This window comes from Podarcis liolepis (assembly GCF_965112155.1).
Source record: "Podarcis liolepis genome assembly, chromosome: 7".
Lineage (NCBI taxonomy): Eukaryota > Metazoa > Chordata > Lepidosauria > Squamata > Lacertidae > Podarcis > Podarcis liolepis.
In genome coordinates, this window is record NC_139561.1 from 36,547,395 (window position 1) to 36,570,712 (window position 23,318).

At 41.6% G+C, this 23,318-nt stretch overlaps 1 protein-coding gene and 1 long non-coding RNA gene across 5 annotated transcripts in view; one reads left to right on the forward strand and one right to left on the reverse strand.

Moving 5' to 3' along the window:
* Positions 1-494: 494 nt before the first annotated feature.
* On the reverse strand, positions 495-21,577 carry BRD7 (bromodomain containing 7). 4 transcript variants are annotated; one of them, XM_083513640.1, is made up of 18 exons: positions 21,392-21,577; positions 20,964-21,246; positions 18,739-18,947; positions 17,900-18,029; positions 16,897-16,954; positions 15,077-15,221; positions 13,507-13,617; positions 12,507-12,685; positions 11,327-11,450; positions 11,007-11,082; positions 10,121-10,234; positions 5,736-5,868; positions 4,267-4,378; positions 3,502-3,564; positions 2,545-2,659; positions 2,303-2,446; positions 1,102-1,245; positions 495-704 (listed from the first exon to the last, which is right to left on the reverse strand). In XM_083513640.1, exons 2-18 carry the CDS (start codon positions 21,010-21,012, stop codon positions 637-639), a joined length of 1,974 nt encoding a protein of 657 aa, XP_083369766.1. In that variant the 5' UTR covers positions 21,013-21,246; positions 21,392-21,577; the 3' UTR covers positions 495-636. The 4 variants fall into 4 exon arrangements, with proteins under 4 accessions (XP_083369766.1, XP_083369769.1, XP_083369768.1 ...); XM_083513643.1 differs by lacking the exon at positions 21,392-21,577 and having other exon boundaries at positions 495-701; positions 10,121-10,228; positions 20,964-21,129; XM_083513642.1 differs by lacking the exon at positions 21,392-21,577 and having other exon boundaries at positions 10,121-10,228; positions 20,964-21,129.
* A 50-nt stretch (positions 21,578-21,627) lies between these two features.
* LOC310711669 overlaps positions 21,628-23,318 on the forward strand; it is a 98,502-nt gene continuing 96,811 nt past the window's right edge. Inside the window, exon 1 of the long non-coding RNA XR_014528559.1 lies at positions 21,628-21,761. This is a non-coding gene — a long non-coding RNA (uncharacterized lncRNA). The remainder of the gene's footprint in view (positions 21,762-23,318) is intronic.

Here is a 23,318-nt window from a genome sequence, read left to right on the forward strand (position 1 = left end):
AAACCCCAAAGCAGGCCTCTTTGCTAGTTTCTTTTCTTATGTTGCCAGCTGCTTTTGGAGTATGTTCAAGGGAAAGCAGTCAACTGTTCAAGTCTAAGGCTGCTGCCCTGTGTACATCTCTAGGTGGATTCTGCTGAATGTGAGTAAACTCAATAAGGCACTGTTATGTCTGATGTGATGTGAAAACTTGTCTAGGGTGATTCAATTTAAATTGAACATTGTTGCCCACAGCAGCCATTTCCAGTGGCCATGATAAGCTTTCCTTTTGCTTCGTCATGTGACTTCCTGTAATAATAAGTGCACCATTTTAAATGTCAAATTTAAGGCTTTCTAGCCCATTGTCACCTCAGTCCTGTATGACTCAAATAATGCCTGCAGAACAGAGGCAGCATCTAATGTAACAAGATTTGTGTGAATGTAAAACTCTGCAACTTGCTTCATTCTGCACTGCATTCAAGAAGCATCTCTTAGATCTGTCAGGAAAATAGAACTGGTTTGGTTTTAAAGTTTTTATTAAGAATTCAAATATAACACAAGTATACAAAGTGCCCATGCATGCACTGGGACAAATCTTTAAAAAAGGAAAGACTTAAAAACATTTATGTTTTTAACATATGTACCATCCGCATCATAGCATCATGTACCACCAACTGGTTCACATTCATTTCCAACGAGAACAGGAGCTTTTGGAGGTTCCTCTGCTTCTGGGGAGGAAAAAGCATTAACAGCCTATTACTTTGCTTGTTTTGGCTAAGGAAACAGGTGGAGGTATATTAGCGTCTCTCTATTTAGACAGACAATGGTGTGAATCTGCTTCAGAATTAACAAGCAGCTCTCACTGCAGGGAAGGGGAAATGTCAAGCCAAAAATGTGCCAAAGTCAGATTTAGGCACATCTTCCAGCTCTAACTAGTCCAACATGATAGGGTCAACACAGAAGTCAGACTTTCTCACTGTTTATTTCTTCTGTGGGTTAAGTACCTCTTAAGTGCTAGTTTACAGAATATCTTACTGTAGTTACTCCATGTGGTGAGCAACTCATGAACCACATCCAGGACAACCGATCTATGGGGACCTGCTGAAATGCACTGTAGTTACTCACCATCTGTTAAGTCAACAAAGCTGTCCATGGCATCTGGTAAAGGAACTGAAATCCCCATCGCTTTACGGATGCCATATGTGCTCACAATATCTCCTGGAGCCACTTGTTGTGCAAGCTCTTTTAGATTACTTGTCACTCTCTCCGCTGGAAAAGTTAACAGTAAAACATTGATATGACTTTATAAGGTTTATCTAAAGTCTGTTAATTGCCCCCCAACCGCCTAAAAATGCAGGGTTTTGTCATATAAAACTAGTTGGCACACATTGGTTTTCCATGACATGTAAAGTGGGGCAGAGTTAATGATTTATGATGAATCACTCACCTATCTGGGCCATTTTCTCAAACCATGGTCACTGGCTTAGTACTATATCCTAGTCAAAGGTCATCATATTTTTTTATATGCCACCCATATGACTGGGTTGCCCCAGCCACTCTGGGTGGCTCCCAACAAAATATTAAAAACACAATAAAACATCAACCATTAAAAGGTTCCCTGAAGAGGGTTGGCATCAGATGGGAGAGCGTTCTACTGAGAAGGTCCTAATTTGCTTCACTCCATACAAACCACAATCCCTGGTTTTGACATATCACTAAGCCCCCAGGAATTGTGGTTAGGGGGCCAGTGCTCTAGCACAGATGAGCAAAGCAAGCAAAATCACCTCATGCACAGTAAGCCATGCAGCCCTCCATACGGTATAACAATAGGAACAATAAGGAAGTGAAATGCACTACCTTGTTTCCCATTGCTGCATTTCTAAAAATGCAGTGCAAGATGTATTTTACTTATGTTGTGGCTCCCGTATCTAACCTGCTCTGTGCACTAGCTGCAGAGTCTTTGCTGGCCCTGCCCTGTCCATCATGACTTCAGATAGTGGGGGCAAGGGAAGACTACTTTCATCTAGCTTTCCAGGCTTGGCCCCTCTGCCTGCAGCAGCCAGCAAGGCATAAAGGAATCTCCTTCAGCTTGCAGTAACTAGCATTTCAATCCCCGCCAGCAACCACACATCTTCCACTCTTCTATGACATCCAGGAAGGTGATGTCCCTATATTGTCGTGGCAATGCTGCTCCATTTGATAAATGTGGTTACCAAGACAACCAGCATCCATTTTAAAGAAGTTAGTAGCAGGGCAGAGGTTAGACTAAAGAACCAGGACGTGTCTAAAATTTAAAGGTTTCATGTGCCAGGAGCAACACACTTACCCAACTGCATCTCTTTGTAAGATGGGCCCAAAAGGCAGATCATGTTCGGAGGTGGCTTCGTACTTAGTCGTTCATTCTGAGCGTCTTGAAGCTCCCGAAGCAATTTTGTGGTTTCGTCAAGTTTTTTCTGGAAGACCTCCGCTTCTGTTCAATTGAAAGTGAAGTTTTGGGCAGACATCAGCTGGGCTGGAATGTGCCAAGAGGCCTTGCAAAGCAACAAGTGCCCAGCTCATGCCACTCACCTTCTGAGTCAAACTCCTCCACAGGCATTCCAAAATTGGTTACTGCTCTCAGTGCTGTCAGCCTCTCCTTACTGAGAGAGGAGTCAAACCTACTTGGTTGAGCTGTTTCCAGAATCTGTAGATGGCAAACAAATGCAGGTTCTTAAAAATCAAGCAAAACCCAAATTTATACAAAATATTTGAACCAAGCAGTGCATTTGTGGTGACTCTCAACCTTTTCTTCAGATCAAAAATAGGCATTAAGAATGGGGAATGTGTGGCCCTCCAGCTGTCCATTGGGCTGGGGCTGTTGTGGCCCAACAGCTGGAGGACCACATATTCCCCATCCCTGCTATATACTAAGTGGGATGGTTTAAACCACTATAATTGGTTTTCTATTACCTCAAGCGCGGACTTAGAACTACTCCAGTCTCACCTGGTCAACTATCATATCTGGGACTATGTTCCATCTTCAACATTTACAACAAAAGAGAGGCAATTAAACCATTCTGCAGAATCTCATCCATTTGCCAATGAGTCAGATGAGGATACCTTAGTAATACATTTATACCTCCTTCATCAAATGTCTCCTGTTTACAACAGTTATGTTGAACAGGCAGCAGCAACTATCTTGCACAACAGCATGAAGTTGTGAGGGCTTAGCTTTCAAAGTAATAAGGATTTAAAACAGGTTTCTTTATATAGTACAAGCTGTGGCTGGAGAATACAGATGACTGCAATTAAAAACTGACCGTGGCACAACAATAAGGTGAACTTTACATAACTTGATTTTAATGCAATGAATGAAAGGTTGCAACACAGAGCTGGAAGTTTATCTCCAATGCTGCACAGTAAAGAGCAAGTCAGCTGTTCCGGTTTTATGTAGAAGTACATAAAATTTGGCACTTGAAACAAATTATTCTAACTGGCTTGCATGAGAACCTTTCACTGCCTCAATCAAATTCAGAAGAGTATCACCTCCACATCCTTGCTTGTAGCAGACTTTTCACACAGACATTCAGCTTCTTCTGCTGGCTGCAACTGGAAAAGAAGGATAAAGTTTTCAAGCTGCTCAACCCCTTCAACTGGTTACCTCTGATTTAAAACACTCCAGGGTGGGTGCCTTCCAGATGTTGGTTATATTTGCTTGAGGTGGACAGTGAGGGCTTCTCCTATGTAATCCCGGGCTTTTCATATTACCACAGTGATACAGGAAGGAGTAATACTGCTGTGGGTCCCATGACACTGAAGGGACATAAGAATCTGACCTAAAGCTGATGGGTTTTAAGCAGCCTGTGCACATGATTGCAGGCTTAGTTATAGCACACACACATCTTATCAAGCTAGTTTTCTGCTAATTAACCCCATTACAGGGAATAAATTTCTCAATGAAAACTTCACAGTGGGATCCAGGTGAGTTAAATACTCTTACATAAAAACATAGTTTGAAATATTTCTAAAGGTATGCCTTTCCTCCAACATGCTTTCTCAAGGAGAACCAGTACCTGGTCTCAGAAGTAATATCTGTCATGTAGATATTTTTACAGTCCAGGATAATTATCCCCATGTCTATGGACTCCTTAATGCCATGATTTCCACTCCACCATTTATACTTTGGGAGTAGCCAAAGTGTAGTTAAACAATATTGGGAGGGCAACTCCCATCAGCCTCAGCTTGTAGGGTGAACAGTTAAGGATAATGAGAGAGCATCTGATACAGATGCTCACACACAAGCAGCCTCACCTTTTCAAGTTCTCTGAGTGAGAGAGAATGCCTTCCTTGGGTCAAAACATCCAACAAACTGTCCGCCATTACATATGGGTAATCTTGAGATTTTGCCAGGAACTCACTGATGCTGAAGATAAAAGCAACAAAATTGCATGCCAATTAGTTTACAATAAACAATCTTACAAATTAAAATAAAATCACAACTTACCTTTGAGGTTTGGTTTTGTTCTCTCTTTTAAAAAAAGTTTTATAATATCAGAACCACTAGGGATGTTAACTGGTGGTTTCTCTTAAGTTTATAGATTTCCCCTTTCTTGGATATGTTTTTAAATTCACATCTGTACTGGGATGCAGACATGCATTATTATCCACAGGCTCGTAACTTGTGTAAATTTGCAGTGCTAGTTATCACTGACATTTCCTAGAAATAGTAAAAACTGGAGCTCTATATGTTCAATGCAAAAGGTGGCATTCTAATCAGTCTGTGTAACCTGCGCTTCATTTGGTGGGTGCAGGAGGGAAGCTGATAGCAAAGGGAATTGTATGTGCGGTGGTGGGGGAGAGGAGCACATTATACCCTAATGTATGCCAACTTGAATTTGTCTTGGAAAAGCCAAGGTGCAACCAGGATAAAGCAACACTAAGCAAGCTTTCTACAAATATGGGGTTCAGGGGTGTCAACTTGAATAAAATATTGGGGGAGGGCCAGGTAAGCCCCGCCCCACATAATTGATCACATGATGTTGTGCAGACACACCAGTTGAATGGCAATGCTCATCAACTTTGGGGGAACCCAGCCGCCTCAAATATTTCTTTGAGGGGGGAGCAAAGCCCCTTTGGCCCTTAGGAGTTGGTTCCTATGATGTGGTTACACCTAACATGCCAAATACCACTCCAGCAGGTGCCCAACCCCAGCGCTCATTCCTCCATCTCTCACAAAAAACCTGGAGAACTCAGTTGGTTAGAGAATGAGAGTGATGATGCCATGCTTGCAGGTTTGATCCCTGTATGGGAGAGCTGCATATTCCTGCATTGCAGGGGGTTGGACTAGATGACCCTCAGGGTCCCTTCCAACTCTATGAATCTATGAACCAGTCAGGAAAGCTGAGACACAAGAAGAGATCCATCCAACTGAGACTCTCAAGGGAAACTTATGTGCGTAGAAAAAGCATCTCTCAGAATCATACCACAATTTAGATTTTTATTTGTATTAGGACAAAGGTTGTAATGGATGGCTTGTAAAAATCGAAATACTAAGAACTCACTAGCTTCCCTGTTGAGTTAGTGTTATTCCAGGAAAACCCCTGCATTAACTAGTCAAAAATAAAGAATACAAAAGCTGCAGTCAAGTTCCATTCTCTTGCTAGTGCCAATGCCAGTAGCAGGAAAAGAAGCACCCCCCCCACCTGCCAATATGTGAACATTTCTAAAAGAGGTTTTTAATTCAAAGTCATCAGGATAAAGACAAAAATAAGCCTACTTACTTAAAATTCCCTTGATTAGAATCTTCCCCATAGGTGGAATAGATTAAATCAGAATCATCCTTGCTGATATTTGCAAATGTGGAGTCATAAGCTGGAGCATAAGAGCTAAAGGGCCCGTAGTTCAAGTACATCACTAATGAAAAATAAGAGCTGGAATTAATATTCTCACATGTGTTAGACTGAATGTCCCTTTTAACAACAGATTTGCTCTTCACAGGTGTTTACTGTTTGTTGGAAGAAGAGGTACAGCTTCTCGATTTAAAGCTAACAGCACTTTAAATCTATTGCACCTGGTCTGGCCAGAGTAAAGAAAGCCTCTTTGGGCTTCGAGAACCCAGTTCCACGAGTGCCAAGAAATTACTGTTGCTTCAATTACACCTGTCCTAGTGCCAGGCAACCAGAGATGTTATACTTGGGGCGGGGGTGCCTCCTCTCCCCACTGCCAGTCACCATTTCTTCCAACAGAAAATTGTAAATGTTGGGGAAACACTGAAGCAACTGTCATTAAATATTTCTTTCGGAATGAATGAAATGCTTTTTCAGAGGTGGTTTTATTCACTCAAAGGCCATGTTCACAATGATTTTGACTTAATAAACTATACTGTGCAAGAGATGGGCTGGCAGAATTGCTGCTTCATTCCCACCTTTACGCAAGTTGCTAATCAAACCAGGAAGGGGATAGTTTCACACGGCAACTGAATCTGAGACAATATTTTATTCTCACTAGCCAGCCTTAAGCCAGAGTTTGCTGTTTGCTTATTAAACCTGGTTTGTTAGGGAGAAGCAAAGCCCTAACAAACACAACAAACTAAGAGAACAGAATGCATAATTCAGGGGTAGCCAATTAGGTGTCCTCCAGATACTACAACTCCTACCAGCCCCAGTCAACATGTTCAGAGATGATGGGATCTGTAGTCCAACAGTATCGTGACATGGGTAAAGATTGTGCCTAGTATTGCCACAATTCTGACCAATCCCCTCCACCTAGGTTGTGCAAGTCTTGTGTCTGAACCTATCCACTTTTACCTTGCACGACTAGATTGCTGAATTCATACCACACTAGAGCTACATTCCATAACCACTGGTTTATTAAAACTGGCATTTCTATTAATTGCTTGTCAACCCAGATTCAACCAGCATGCATGCCCATAGAAAACTGCTTTTGCAAATCCAAATTGGTTTAACAGGTACATATGTGGCTATATGCAGTGCCCCAATATTGAAATAAGAGTGTGAAAATATTATTATGCCACACAGTGTAGATATCTTAAAAGCCTCAAGTCATATGTTTCAACTCTTGAATGAATCAAGTGATGTGAATTTCTGTGATTCAGTTTGTGTTTTGCCTCAAGAATGAATACACCAGCAAAGAGAAAAGACTGTGGATACAGAGAGAGATCCAACATTGCATCAGCAGATGTGAGGGGACTTCCCCTTCCTCTCCACCCCATGCAGCTCCCCATCTTGCTCCAGAAGGTCCCCCAACATTCTGCAAATCCCTGATTTGCAGGGAGTTGCAAAGGGGAGGAGAGAGAACTGCATTTGGACAAGTGGGATACCGCAACTGGGTATCACCCAGATTCAGCTTTGATCTATGTTAGCTGATCAGATTAGCTGAGTTTTAAGGACTAAACTAATAATGTGTAAAGCTTTTAATTGTTCTGATGATGGATACAAATCCCATATATTTTCAGGGATCAAACAGTCTAGTGCATATACCGTTAAAAGCTTTTGAGCTTTTCTAGCAGCTGCCAAAGCATATGATGTGATCGTTCAACAAAACTTCTATTTCGGCAAGCTAGCAACAATTCAGTTTTCTGCTGACTGGACCGACAACTCTTGCCAAGTAGCAAATGAGCAAAATATTTAGCTCTAATCTCTTTTGTTTTTTATAGCCCAAGTCATACAATAGATTCTCCTCTACTTATTTCCCACATATGCAAAATCTCCTTTTTATATGGGGTTTTTAGTACATCAACCACAAACAACTGCAGAAGGCACTAGGTGATATAAAGAGATCTGACATATAGCTTTCAATATTTATGAGAGGAAAACCACCTAGAAGCTAAGTTCACATTGGTTGTCTCTTACACAAATCATGTTGCACAATTACGCTGTTTAAATAGCTCAACAACTTTGACATGAACCCCTAAAAAAACGGGGCTTTCCTCCTCCCTAAAAAAAAGCTGAACAACTTTGACATGAACCCCCCAAAAGGGGGTAGATCACTGCCAGTCCTTGGGAGTTGGCCACTCCTGCAGTACAGGAACGAGACTGCTAAAATTGCTCAGGCTGCCAATGCCATGAATTCTGCTTCGAATCTCTTAGGCAGCCTGGTATCCTCTACAGACCAAATTACAACAACAAAAACTAATAATTGTTAAAAGCATAAACCTGTTCTTAGTTATCCCATAGAATTGAAACAATCTGTAGTTTAAACGAGGGCCTGCTATTTTAGGACTAGGTTGTACTATATGTGACTATACTTGCAAACATGTTGGCATGTAATATTATTTATTCATTTCATAAAATTTATACACTGCCTGATTTTAAAAGAAACCTCGAGGCAGTTTGCAAAAAGATAAAATCAAATTAAGAAAATCACAACCATACTTAAAAACACCCAAAAGCTAAAATGCTAAAACAGATTAAATTTACCTCAACTTTCGAAGCATCTAGGTAGGCTTGTCTGAACAATAACATTTTAAGCAGGTGCAAAAAAAGAGCATAGTAAAGGCGCCTGCTTGATTACAAGAGGCAGGGAGTTCCAAAGGGCAGGTGCTGTCACACTAAATATAAGAGTTCTTACAAATGTGGAACGGGTATTATGTGGCACCTGTAGTAATTGGGCCACCTTTTAGAAAAATTCTCAAAAGGTTGTTTACAATAGTGCACAGTTAAGCAAACCTCTAACTTTCATACTTTATTTCAGCTTTAATTCCCAGTGCTCTTTTCCTCTAGGAAAGAAGAAGGGTGTGCCTGGGCAGAGGCAGCTGTAGCCTGTTGAGGAGAGTGCTGGCTGTTTCCACCTGTGGCTACTCAAAGAGGTTATCTGTCTGCTCCACCCCTCCAGATAACATATAAGTACATGCCTAGACATAGTTAAACGTAGCAAGGGCTACAGGGCACTCAGTCAGTGGTTCATAGCTGACCTGAGTACTGTATTTTTCGCTCTATAACATGCACCTGTCCATAACACGCACATCGTCTTTAGAGGAGGAAAACAAGGGGGGGGGGGGATTCTGAATGAAACAGTGGATGTACAGTGGTGCTTCGCAAGACGAAATTAATTCGTTCTGTTTTTTCGTCTTGCGAATTTTTCGTCTTGCAAAGCACGGTCAAGTCGCAACTGCACCTCTTCAAGCGGTTTTAAGAAAAAGGAAACAAACTTGCAAGACGTTTTCGTCTTGCGAAGCAAGCCCATAGGGAAATTCGTCTTGCGAAGCAACTCAAAAAACGAAAAACTCTTTCGTCTTCCGAGGCATTCGTCTTGCGAGGTACCACTGTATCATTTTTGTGCCTCATGCTGTGGCCACAGACATGTGATATGATGGTGAGTTTGGGGTAGCCCAATGCAAAAATCCTGAGAATCCCTGTGGATCTGTGCTTTGTAACCTCGTTTTTGCACCATTGTGGCCTCAGGCAACAGTGGGTGCGTGATTTTTTGGGTGCAGGCTGTAGCCATGGACATGTAATGTGATCTGATGGTGAGTTTGGGGTAGCCCAATGCAAAAATCCTGAGAATCCCTGTGGATCCGTGCTTTGTAACCACGTTTTAAGTGGGGAGGGAAGGAAAAACACAGAAGGGAGAATGAGCACGAGAGGAGTGTGCAGAGAAGCAGCTGGCTAAGAATGCAGGAGAGGGATTTAACGGGAGGGAGGAAAGGAAGGCAAAAGTTTTCCCACACACACCCACCCAAGCCAGCCCCCCCCCCCTCTCTCTCCCACCTGCATGTTTTCCGGCTATTTGCGAGTCCCTAAAATGCTTCCCTGGATGCAGCAGCACCAGAGCACGGTGATCCTTTCCTTTCCCCTCTGCTTGCCTGGAGGGGAGGGGATTTGCCTGCTCTTTGTTCCGTTTGAGCAAACAGCAACCGAAACAGAAGAGGGTGGGCAGTAAGACCCTTGAGGCAGAATGCAGGAAAGCAACAGCTTCCTCTCTCACGGAGCTCCCTTCTCCCTGACGTGCACAATTGAATTTTTGCCTCTGTGCTCGGGAGGGTCGGCTCCAGGGACGACACATTCGCTCAATAACACGCACAGACATTTCCCCTTACTTTTTAGGAGAAAAAATCTGTGTGTTATAGAGAGAAAAGTACGGTAATTTCTGCCAGCTTTGTTGCATTCAAGGGCACCACTAAGCATAAATTATAAGTCACACTTACCAGGAGTAACTTTGTTTCTTTTGTCTTCTTTGAACCCTTGTAACGTATTTACACCTGACTGCAGTCTTCCAGCTGTGACACCCAACTTTGCAGAGCCATGTCCGAGTTCTACCACTCAAGAGATGAACAAAAAGAAAGTTATAGGACTTAAGTTAGCCACATGCACACAACATCTCCCTTCTGAGTATTTACTAGGTTTTTCTAAAGCCTTTGTGAGCATAAACACTGAAAAATAGTCCCTTAAAAACACCTTTGTCCTGGATTCAACTATAAGTCATAAAAATGAACTAAGGAAGAAAAAGGTAGTTGTAATAACGACCCTAAAACAGAAATGTCCACGCTAATCTATTTTAATATACTTAAATTGAGCCAGTGAAGGCAGGGAAATGAATTTGGGACCTTATGCATAGAAATTATTAAGCTATATTGCAAGGATGGGAAACCTGAGACTCTCCAGATGGCTCAGGACTACAACTCCATTCATCCCTGAGCTCTGGGCATACTGTATGGGAAGTCAAGCAACATCTGGGAGGGGAAAAGGTCCCCCATCTTTGCTAGATAAGGAATCATGCTTCTGGAAGGAATTTGTTTAAAAATGCCATGGAATATTCCAAGATGTTAGGTCATTATTCCCTAAATCAAACAGCATTCTCATGAAGGACATCCCATTCTGACTGTCTCTGGGCTAACTGTTCAAACAGGGACCATTTAAGCAGGGACCAGAAGCAGCCAGATGCTCAGTGGGAATTCTAAGGAACGCTAGCACGGGAGGAATGTGGGACAGCCTCAAGAGACTTCCTCTGCACCTCTACTAAGTGTAGAAGTCCATCAGTAATACACACCACCAAGGGGAAAGGTTGTTAAAATTACTCAGTGCAAGCATTACCCCCTGTGTTATTTTCTGCTGGATTAAGAAGTCCCAGGGTGGTTGTGCCATCAGGTTTTCTTCTTTCAAACTCACACTGAAATAAAGATCAAGCCATTAAAATTTGTCTTTTGTGCACAGCCTACAAAGCTAGGATGACAGAGTCATACATAATTTAGCAGGCTGTTTTGTTTATTGCTTCAATGAATGGATATTATGAGACTTTAGATTTGTAATCACATCAATCATTGAAACATCAAATGAAAGGGACTGAAATGTATTTAACTTATGTCATGGTGTTCTAGATAATGAGCATCATCCATATCCTTTTCTCCGTTTACCTGAGCATTAGCAGGTCTTTTTGTTAACTTTCCTCCTGATTCTCTGATGATATGTTCAATCAGTTCTTGTTCCCTCTCTAAATTACTATTCCTTATTTTTTCTTCAAGTAGCTCTTTCTCTTTCCTAGAAAACAAACATACATTAAAGAGAGACAAAAAAAACCCATAACTATATACATTACTGTACCCCTTCATAGTATATAAGATAACAAAAAAAGGGTTTAATACCACCAAGTCTAAAACTTTGTTTTAGAATGTGTGCAGTCAATAACTGGTAAATTCCAAGAAGTTCTTCATCAGTTTAAAATAAAGTGGCACATTTGGCAGTGAAGGTGGAATTCATTTGCCAGTAACTTGCTTCCTTTGTTGTGCATGTCATCATCCTTGAGTCTGAAAGTATGATTTCAAGCAGAAGGGACTGTATCCAATGTTGTTTGTTTTCTAAATAGTCTCACTGAATTACAGGACGTGACTAATATAGGTCCATTAATTTCAATGGCTTTGTTTTGAGTAAAATTATCTGGATACAACAAAATGTTTCTAAAATTTGTCTTATACAACAGGACAACATAATTTGAACCTGAAGTGCAAATAAGTACCAAAAAGAAAGAAGAGACAAGTCAATTCTGTAATAGGATAGTTTTCATTATATTAAATTGTATCTCGCTATTGTGTTTACTATTGTAGTTTCTACTATAAATGTTGTCCACTGGCAGTTCTAGCAAACACTTGCTGCCTCTCCAGCTCCAGGATTGGCTGAGGATTGATTGGCAGTTGTGTGGTAAAGGCACCCAAGCATGGTCAACCTAGCAACTCCTACCAACTGGCCTTCTCCCTGCTCTGAAGCTGGAAAGGCAAGTGGGTGAGTGCCAATGCCAGAAGATTCTGTGCACCTTTTCCTTCAGAAAAAAATGTGGGTGGTGGTGGAATAGGACTGGTGACTATGATCTTTGGCTAAGGCTACCCAAAAATGGGAGATTCCTATAGATGCCTCTGTACAGAGGTGTTCCATGTAGCCATCATGCCTAAGTGCTACTGACAGACCAGTCTTCTTCCATGTATTTTGTTTAATCCCTATTCAGAGCTACTGGAGATAGTTGCTTTCAATGCAGCCTGGGGCTGCCTGCTCCTAATTTTGATGAAATGAAAGAAATATGTAAGCCCTTTGCAGAGTAATTACTTCTTGAGTTCTTTGCTAGGTGTTTTAAAGGCTCTGAGGTCTATGTCCATGGAGTCTGCATCTTTCCCAAAGCCATCATCATCTTCACCTGACTGGAGACCTGTTTTATCTTTATGCTTCCTGCTCTTCTGAAGGTCTGCCATGAAGTCAATGCTTTGTTTCAAGCTCTGGATTCTTTCCTAAGGAAACAAACCATGCAGGTTTAAAACTTCATACTGTTTGCGAGTCCCCCATTTTAAAACTGCCTAATTATTAAGTGCTTTTCTTTCAGTTACAAGGGGTCTTCAGAGGGCGGAAGAAGGCTGCAAAGCTGTCACAGAACCCTTGCAGAGCCTGCAGTCTTTTTCCCCAAACTGAAGGTCCACATTCTGCGCTAATAAAATATTGTAAAAGCAGTTGTACTAGCAGTGCTTTTTCCCCAGGGAGAACTCACAGGAACTCAGTTCCAGCACCTCTCAGGTGGGCACCATTGCCATTCTAAAAGAATGAAGGAGGTGTTCATGGTGAGTTCTGGCATCTCTTTTTCTAGAATAGCAGCACTGTGTGCTAGCAATGGAAAGAGATGGGGAGAAAAGCCTACCACAAGCTATCAGTTCAGATTCCTGTTGAGTGTGCTCTGTGCTTCCCCCATCTGCCCACTGGGTAGGTAAGAGGTGAAGAGAAAAAATGGGGTGTAGGGAAGTAAGTCCCACTGAGTTCAATATACTTAGTCCCTAATGCATGTGTTTAGGATTGCAGCCGTAGTGATCCTTGGAAGAAAGATCAAGCAAGTAGGTAGGGTTCCATTACAAATAACTTGCAAACAATTTAATTTTAAGTTAGAACTATTCTTGGAGAGATAAAGAAGAAAGAACTACTTATTGAATTAACCCAATGACTTAGCCTTTAGCTAGAAAAGAATGGCCTCTTCTCTTATTAAACACAAATGGAAATATGATGAAACCGTACACAAGCCAACAAAACTCCAATACCTCTTGAATTATTTCCATAATTCAGTTACCTGGCTGAGTATTTTCATTCCTGAATGCAAGAGCTTTTTAGCAGCTTTGTAATAAATGGTCTCTGGTTTGTTATAGACCATGGCGTTAGTACACATCAATTTGAAGTTCTCCTGTATCAACAGAAGAAGTAAGACACATTAGTAGGAACTTACAGGAATGTTTCCTAGAAAGTATATCTGCCCCTTTATGTATGGAAATTTGTACTGTGGACAAGATGGCAGGTGCTGTTTGTTCTGCCTGGCTAAAAAAAAGTATCCTCATAATATGGAGGATAAAGGAATAATGCATTATAATACAGGTGCAAGTTAGTCTATATAGTTTATTAGTAAGATTTCCAAGTTCCAACCTAGCAACAACGCTTGTGTGCACACACATGCATAGACAGCACTGCTGTGTGCGCACATGCAGATAGGAAGCATTGCTACTCCATGGTTCTAGCTTACTCCACTGTTCTAATAGTCTCTCTCCTGACCCACCTCTAACTACAGTACTACTGCAGATAGAAGAAAAGGGCAGGCTAAGAAATCATTGCACTAGCTGGCAGAAGAGGCACCAGGCCTGCATTCTCTGCCGCCTCGAAGCTCTTAAGCGTGACAGGCCGAGTCTCTGGTTGGGATTTGGTATCCTTTTACTTAGATATTAGTTTGCAAAACACTAGGCTAGCAGTTGATGTGTGTTAAAGATGACAGATTTGATCTGAGACCAAAGATGCTTATGACAGACATCTGACTTTACACTTTTCATATTAATGTGCTGATAAAGGCAATGCTCAATGCAGACAGTACTCCCAAGAGATCAGAGGGCTCTTTTTGTCAGGATGACAACAGCAATAAGGGAATCACACGTGTTTTTCTTTAAAATATGCAAATAAAAGGATAAAAGGTTGGGGCAGGCATTTTAAAATATAGTGCTATATAAGGCAGGAAAGAGGCAAGTTGCATTTTTTAAAATTTCCTAAACTTTTTTTTTTGGGGGGGGGATGAGAGTCAATATACACAATATTTGTTTCAGTAATGCAATTGTATTACATTCTGGAAGAACGCAAGGGATTCTTATTACTGTCCTGTGTGCTAAAGCTTCTTTCCTACATTTCTCAAGAAAACAGCAACACAAACATATTTACATGCTTCTGTGATTTAAGTAGTTCTCTTAAACACAGAAAAACCTCAACCTTATTAGTACAATGGTGAAGAGTCACTTAATTATGGCTATAAGTATTTACTACTCTGATGTACTAATGACCAGGTTCATTTCACATCCTTGTTTTAAAAGATCAAGTACTTCTGCTGTTCAGTCTTTTCTCCTTGACACACACACACAAAATTTCCAACACCCTGGAACATGAAAAATGTCTCTTGAAAACATTCACAAAGACTTTCTCTAAAGAAAGCAAATGAACAACTCTGAAAGCCAGATGCGCCAATTTTTTATTCTATGTGTTCATAAACTATGAAAGTGCAGCCCCAAAATGAATAAAATATTGAAAAAACCTGCACAATGCAATTGCTAGTACCAGCAAGTGTCAACGTCTAATCCCCCCTCTGCAGTTAAAATATAAATTAAAAGCACCTTTAGTTCTTCTATGGACTGGTAACCATTGTTCTTGATCTTCTCTTTCATGGTACTAAAATCCATTGGGCGTTTAATGATCATGGAGTAGCCAGGAGCAATAAAGTCAGTCACAGGAAATGAAAAGAAAGCATTTGGATCCTTTCTGTTAAGAAATGAAAAGAAGAGCCCTTTATGTTTCATTTCTATAACAAAGAACAGACAGAGCTTAGTATTAAATAGGAGAGAAGACTCCAACTTGAAAGAAACCACAGAACTGAACTGAAACAAGAGAGCTTTTGCCCTAATAATACAATCTTGCATTTCTTTAAAGTTGTAGAGGTGCTGCCTGGAAGCAGTCTCACCCTCCCTTTTTATTTTATTTTATTTTTTTACTTTTGATGGCATTTTATTTTTAAAGCATGTTTGACATTTCTAAACCAAACCACAGGTGCCACATTCTGTCTCTCCTTAGAACACCAAAATGGATTATAATATCAATGGCAGGGAAAGCAATTCTATTTTACAAGGCCGTTGAATGCTTGCAAAATCTTACTCTCACCTTCAATTGAAGGGTCCTGTTTAAGACTGGCAGCATTCCCCAAACCCCAAGCAGTGTTAATGCATAGAGCAAAGCCTTCAAACATCAATAGTCCAAGCCTCACCAAGTGTAAGTTAAAACTAAGAAAGAAACCATCAAATCCTCATTCTGGTCCACATAGGTATGCAACATACCTAAAAGCTATGAAAGATGAGTTGTCCAAGCCGGTCACGAATCATACATATAACTCAACTGCACTGACTGAGAAGATTGCCACTAGCTTTTGGCCAAATCCACAAGCAAGAATAGGCCTGGAATCGTCAAAATTAATTTGACCTTCCTCTAGTAACTACTGCTTACTTCCACCCTTTCCCTGATAAACTCCTTTTTAAAAAAGAAAGTATGTTTTTGCCCTAATGGAGCAATGCTTCATATAATCTGTAGTCAAGTTACATGAACAATTCCCTATGAGGCTAGAAAAGTTCACATGGGTTAAGCAAGAGTATATGTCAGACAGATTTCTCCTATTAGGAGAACCTAATGCCCTCTGAACACAGGTGGCGCTGTGGGTTAAACCACAGAGCCTAGGATTTGCCGATCAGAAGGTCAGAGGTTCGAATCCCTGTGACAGGGTGAGCTCCTGTTGCTCGGTCCCAGCTCCTGCCAACCTAGCAGTTCAAAAGCACGTCAAAGTGCAAGTAGATAAATAGGAACCGCTCTGGTGGGAAGTTAAACAGCGTTTCCGTGTGCTGCTCTGGTTCGCTAGAAGCGGCTTAGTCATGCTGGCCACATGACCCGGAAGCTGTACGCCAATAAAGTGAGATGAGCACCGCAACCCCAGAGTCGGTCACGACTGGACCTAATGGTCAGGGGTCCCTTTACCCTTTACCTTTAATGCCCTCTGGAGAAAGATAAACTTAGACCACTAACCAAGATCCCATAAAAGCTACAAGATATTCCATAACTACTACAGAAACACAACCCATTTATCAGTAACTTTCTAGAACCACTTCAATAAAGATTTAACGATTAAAAGGGAAAACCATTATTAAAGGAAGATGATGCAGGAACTTGGGTTCAACATGCATTAGCTTGGCAGATTTTACAGTTGCTGATAGTAATAGCAACACAAACACATGAGAAAGAAAGAAAGAAAGAAAGAAAGAAAGAAAGAAAGAAAGAAAGAAAGAAAGAAAGATCCAGCTCAGAAAAATTAACACATTGATTAGACAGCATTTTCTAGTCTTTAGCAATTTCTACTAGCAGTATCAGAAATGCTCAGAGTCTGAGAAGAACTCACCTTTGCAGTTGCCTCACAAGTTGGTTCAATGCTTCTTGAAGTGGCGTCTGTTCCACTTCTAGGACAAAAAGATGAAAGAAAAATATTAACTAGAGTGCATGCGCGTGCGCACACCCACCCACACCCACACACCTAAGAAATGCTAAATAGAAAATGCTATATTTTCAAATGAAGTACTGCTGTGCAAGGTAATAAACACATCAAGAGTTGCTTTCTCCTGTTAACAACACTTTTTCTGTGCATGAGGTTCCATAAGCTGGTTAGCTCTCTCAATTGCTCTGACAGGAAGGACTATGCACACTACAAAGAAATTAGACCTTTTCCATAGGTGGTGGTGCGCTCCCCAATTCTAATTCTGCCTATGCCGTAGCAAGGGGGTTGTTTCAGAGCTGCTGCTTCAATCACCTTTGGAACTTCTGCCTTTCTCCCTTCTTCAGCTTAGCTAGCTGAGATGGAAAGTGAGCCAATCTTTTTAACTCTGGCCATACCTGCTCAGCAGGGAGGCTCAATGACCAAAGACAGGTGTGTGCCTCACTATCACTCTGTCATCAAGAGAATAAGACCACAGAAGTGTCCCATCCAGCCATGGGATGCACTTGCCATAACTCTTTGGACCATGTTTGTGGGGTATTCCTGACTGTTTCAAGTTTTTCATATCACAGTTTCAAACATACATTTATTTTAATTTTAGAAACAGTGGCGCATGAAGTATTTCAGCTTATTAAGAAACCACCCACAATTTGAAAGCAAACTTCAGTTTTTCAGATTTCGGCCAATTACATGTTAGTAACAGGGAGAACTAATAGCTACAGTGTTGCTGCTATTTCAGCCTTATTTAGAGACTGATCTTAATTTTTTAAAAAACTTTCAGGATTCATATTCCAGCTTTCCTCTTCAACAACAAAGCACTTAAGGTGGCCAACATCATAAACTGAGAAGCAAGGCAGAACAAAGCAACTTACTTAACAGCTCAAAAAGAAACAACAAAACAGCTTTTTCTTACCTTCTTGTTTTGCCAAACTGCTTGCCAATGGTTTTTCAGGTAGCAAGTCTAGCCTTAGAGGAGTCTGACATTTCAGTTCTCTTTCTCCTTCACTTTCACCCCGGTCCCTATCCCGCTTCTTTTTATCATCCTGTGGACATAAAATATAAGCAAAACTGTTGAGAGAAGTATCCATACCAGTGGCTGGAAATCTGATTACAATTTGTTTACTCAGTGAGGAAATTCATTGTAAGTATACTAAAGGTACACAAGGAACATTACAAATATGTTCTTTATGTGCTGTCTCCACCTACTGGAAGACACACTAAGTCAGGACAAGCTTATTAATAATTAAAGGATGTGTTCCATAGGAAGCTGCCTTATACCAGATCAGCCTGTTGCCCATCTAGCCCAGTATTCTCTAGCTTGACCAGCAGTGGTTCTCCAGGGTCTTAGGCATACAGTCTTTCCCATTACCTGGTCCTTTTAAAATTGAATACTGAACAAGGGGCCTTCTGCATTCAAAGGAGGTGATTTAACTTTGAGGTATGGGCTAAATTTGCACAAGTGGAAAGCTGCACATGCAATTCTGCTTGTGCAAGGTGCCTTTACCCATTGTTTTAATTCCACAGTCCCAACTCAGCCCTTTATGCCGCATCCCAAGTCTTTCCAAAGGATTGAGGACTATCCTGAAGACCAACCTTCACCAACCTGGTCCCACCATAAGTTTTGGACTACAACTCCCATCAGCTCCAGCCCAAACATTTGAAGGACCCCAGGTTGGAGAAGCCTGCCAAAGACAATCTATCACAAGGAAAAGATTTAAGTTAAAAAACCAAAACAACTGCTCTGAAAGCTACCTTTCCTTTTCTCTTTCTTTTTTCCTTTTCTTCTCCAGGAACTTGCTTTTCTGCTTTTTTCCTCTTCTTCCTTTTCTTGTCTTTGTGTTTTTCATGGTCATTTTTGTCTTCATATAGGGCTGAATCATGTACTGAGCTCTGAGTGGAAAGTTCCGTGACTTCATTTCCTCCCACCTTTAAAACCAGCTTTAAGGGCTTTTCTACATATTCTAGGAAAAGCACAGGAAATAGACTTGGTTTAAATATTACAAATAAACTTGCACTACATACCCTAATAGGCTAGCCAACTTCAGGTTACAAAAGTTTTTAACAATTAAACTGATGAATATGTAGCCAATGATATATAGCTAAGATATATATATAGAACCCAAAATATTGACCTAAGGCTTATTTTTTATGGTGTCAGTTACTAGAAAAAAATGTATCTTTCTTTGTATAGCCAGCCAATCTACATGCAACCACTGAGTTTCATGTAGACCTTAGCTCCATTCATATCTGAATGCCACAGAGCAGCTTTGTACTTGGTTTTTGCAATGCTACAATGAATGAACTAGTCAGAGACAGAAAGGTTAAAACATAGCATTTAAGAAGATACTGTAGTGCTAAGTCTTGAAGCTTTTGTTCAGCATTCATACAGAACACGGATGAGAACCTTTGGGCCCCCCAATGTTATTCGGACTCCAAGCGCCCATCAGCTCTAGATGATGGGAGATTTAATCTAGAAAAATTTGGAAGGCTGCAGGTTCCTCATCCCTGATACAAAGTATTTCAAGTGCTCAAATCACTTCACAAAACAATGGTCCAGTTCACATATAAAAAGGTAAAGGTACTCCTGACCGTTAGGTCCAGTTGTGGATAGAATTGTTATAACAACATTTTTAGTAGGCATCAAGGAGTGTAGCAAGGGTGCCTGTTCAATGTTAATAGGCAATACATTTCAAAGCACAGGTGCTGTTGTGCTGAAAGACAAACTCCTAACAGATGGAGAACAATTATTATATGGCACTTGTAGAAGTGCAAGCTCTGCAGATTGAAGCAGTCAAGTAAGCACATATGGGGCAAGGTGATCCTTCAAGTTAAATGGACCATTAACTATAGCTAGTTTAAAACAAGACAACTTCAAAAGGTTTCTGGAGCTGGCTTAAATATATATATATATATATCCATAGTTAATTGTAAGTGCAGTTCCTAGTTCAACTGACAGATGAGCTAGGGCAGTCTGCCATTTTCTATGGGTGGCCAGGATTAACAGCTATCTTTGAGAGAAGGTATTGCACTTTTTCACTGTCTTTGTATTTTAGATATCCTACTGGTTGCTCCTCCCTTTTTATGCTGTCACTGTTAAGAACTATATAATAAATACAGATTCTCATAAGTTTTATAACTGTATTTATAGAATCACTTCAATTTTAATATTGCATAAATATTATATTATGTACTGTGTCATAAGCTCAAAACCAGATCGAAATGCACAGTCAACATTCTACATATCCGGGTAGACCGAATGTTTTTTCCTTTTCTTTTTCCCATTCATAAAAATTATGCACCGCTTGATTGCAAAAACAACAAGCCAACCCTCCAAGCCGTTTACAAAGAAAGGTGCGCCGAAAGGGATACAGTCAAAGCACCGCTTGACGTCAACAGGCAGGGAGTTTCAATGGGTAGGGCACAACCCACACTTGAAAGTATTTATTTCCTACAAGTGGGACATTATGTGGCACTGGCAGTGGCACCAGACCCACAGATTGAAATGGTGGGAGTGGGTGTATGTTGGGGCAAAACTAATTCAATTAATTAATGCTTGCAGGAACAGGGTGCGGGGGACCCTCAGGTGCCCTGTGAGAGTCTCCACAGCTCATACCTTTTTTCTACCTGGCCTACCTCACAGGGTTGTTGTGTGGCTTTAATGAGGAAGGCGAGAGAACCGTGTATATGCCACCTTGAGCTCATGGGAAGGGGAGATACAAATGCAATAAAATAAAGATATCCTACACCCACCCACAGGAGGAGGAGGCCGCTTCCCCCTAAAAACCCCCCTCAGAATCCGGTTCCCTCACAGAACAACTCCCGCCCCGATCCACGGCTTCGAAGTGGACAGTGGAGGACCACAAACACACCAGACGCTCTCTCACACACATATACACACCACACAACAGCACCACACAACCCACCGCCCCCTCATTATCAACCTATTTAGCAGCCCCGGGAGGAAGGAGGGGCGGCACCTTCATACGGGTACTTCTCCCCCCTGTGCTTCTTGTGCTTCTTGCCCATGGCCCGAATGCAGACGCTGCGGCCGCCGAGACGCTCCTTCCCTCTTTCCGCCAAGTCTCGCCCTCCTCCCGCCGCGCTTCGTTTATTCTCGCGAGAGGAAGGCCGAGCACAAAGCGGAGGGAGAGGGGAGCACAGATATAGAAATAAATGGAAGAGCGGCCTAACGCCTTGTCCGGGTGAGCAGCTTCCGCGCTCGCGTTGGCAGCCGTCTCTCTTCTCCCTGCATCCCGACCCCTGCGGAGGAAGAGATAGGAAGCGAACGGATAAAACGAGGGTTTGGGCGGAGCTCCGTTTAAAAAGCCGCGTGTCCCTGCCTCGCTCTTCCCTTTATCCGCCACCCCACCTCCCCCGCGCAGTAACCAGCTCTCGTCCTACTCACAGTAGATCCGCTGAAGTTAAGGGGCACGAGTTAGTCCATTAATTTCAGTGGGTCTGCTCAAAGTATCCACAGAGACCAGTTGTGCTTTGACAACGTGACATGTAACAGTTCAGATAAAGCCAAAGGGAAAAAAGGTAACAGAACTCGGAAGCTGAAGTTGTGTGCTCTTCTATAACTCTATCTCATAGGCCCGAATCGAAGGGGAGGGGGGAGAGGAGGAAGAAAAAAGCACAAGGAAGAGACTAGGGCAGAGAGCGGCACTAGTAAGGTGCCTCGTAAGATGAATGGTGTCCCCTGGCGGCTCCAGCGCGCCACTACAGCGGCGCAGTCGCCGGTTGAGCCTTGTTCTTCCCCGCTTCCCTGTTCAAAGGTGAGACTCAATTATATATAAGAGAGATGGCTAAAATTATATTTATATAACATATAAAATTATATATAATCAGTTATCTTGCATGGATATGTGCCTATCCATATTGATAAGAGCTTTAATTTGTAGGGTTGCCATATTTCAAGGAGGTTCTTTAATGATATATTAAAATCTTGTTTTCTGAATGCTAGGTTATGATCATATCAAACTGCAACTGAGAGGAAGCTAGATTTGGGGATAGGAGTTAAGCTCTAGGGTTTCCAAAAGGGGGTGTGGGGACACACAGCAGGCGATTTATATGGTGCATTCGTGTTTTCATTTATTTACTTCAAATTTATATACAGTACTTAATTTCTATGCCTTTTGATTGTAATAAAACTTCTAAGTGCCTTATAAGCGGTTTTCTTGAATTAAGTGCATTATAAATTTCTTTGAGAACAATAAAACAATATACAAGTCTTACCAAATCAATTCTGTGGGAAATAGATAAGATTTCAGAGTGGGTTCTTGCTTGTTTGCTTGCTTGCTCTTTCGTCTGGATAAGAACAGATTATTTTAAAGTTTTTAGGTTAAAGTCTTTAAATCATAAGTCGTCTTGGAGGCTCTTTTTGAGCCAATAGGCAACTCATAAATACTTTTATAAATTGAACCTAGTGTACAGTTTACTTTTCATGAACTTTCTGCATCCCACGCCCCTTTAAGCCCATTCATCCTTGCTCACCTGTGTGCCTTCGTTACATATCTTTAGGCACCTGGCAAAAGCATTCCTCTTCTCCCAGGCCTTTGGCTAACTAAGCAATCTATGTCCTTTTAAACTGTGGGGAACAGGTTATTTTTGTTTGTTTGTTTGTTTGTTTGTTTGTTAGTATGTCATGTATTTTTATATAGTAAAACACTCTATGATCTTAGAGTGAAGGGCGGCATAGAAATTTTATTAATATTAATCATACCACATTGCCCCAGAATTTTGGTAACTATCATACTGACTGCCTTGGTGCATACCCAGAAGTGCCTTGTGATGAAAAAGGCTGATGTCTCAGGGGTAGTACACATAGTCTGCATGCAGAAGACTCAAGGCCAGCGGTGCCAGCTTGAATAAAATATTGGGGGGGGGGGGGCCTGCCCTGCATATTCAATCACATGACACGGTGCATGCCAACCATTTGAATGGCAATGCAATATTTTATTGGGGGAAGGTGAAGCCTCCTCGGCCCCTAGGAATTGGCTCCTATGCCCTAGGCTCAATCTCTGGCAACTCCACATAAAATGTTCCAAGCTGGTAGGGCAGGTGGGAGACCCCATATCTGCTTAAAGCAGAGGTGGAAAACCTTTGGACTTCCAATGGGTTTTATTCAGTGTAAGGCAGTTTCCTATGTTCCCCATTGCATGTTATGGAGAAGGGCTGTAACTCAGAGGCAGAGCATCTGCCTTGCATGCGAGAAGTCCCTAGTTCAATCCTGGCATCTTCTGGTACGGCTGGGAAAGACTCCCTCTATGAAACCCTGGAGAACCTTTGCTGGGCCGTGTAGGCAATGCTGAGCTAGATGGACCAGTGGTCTG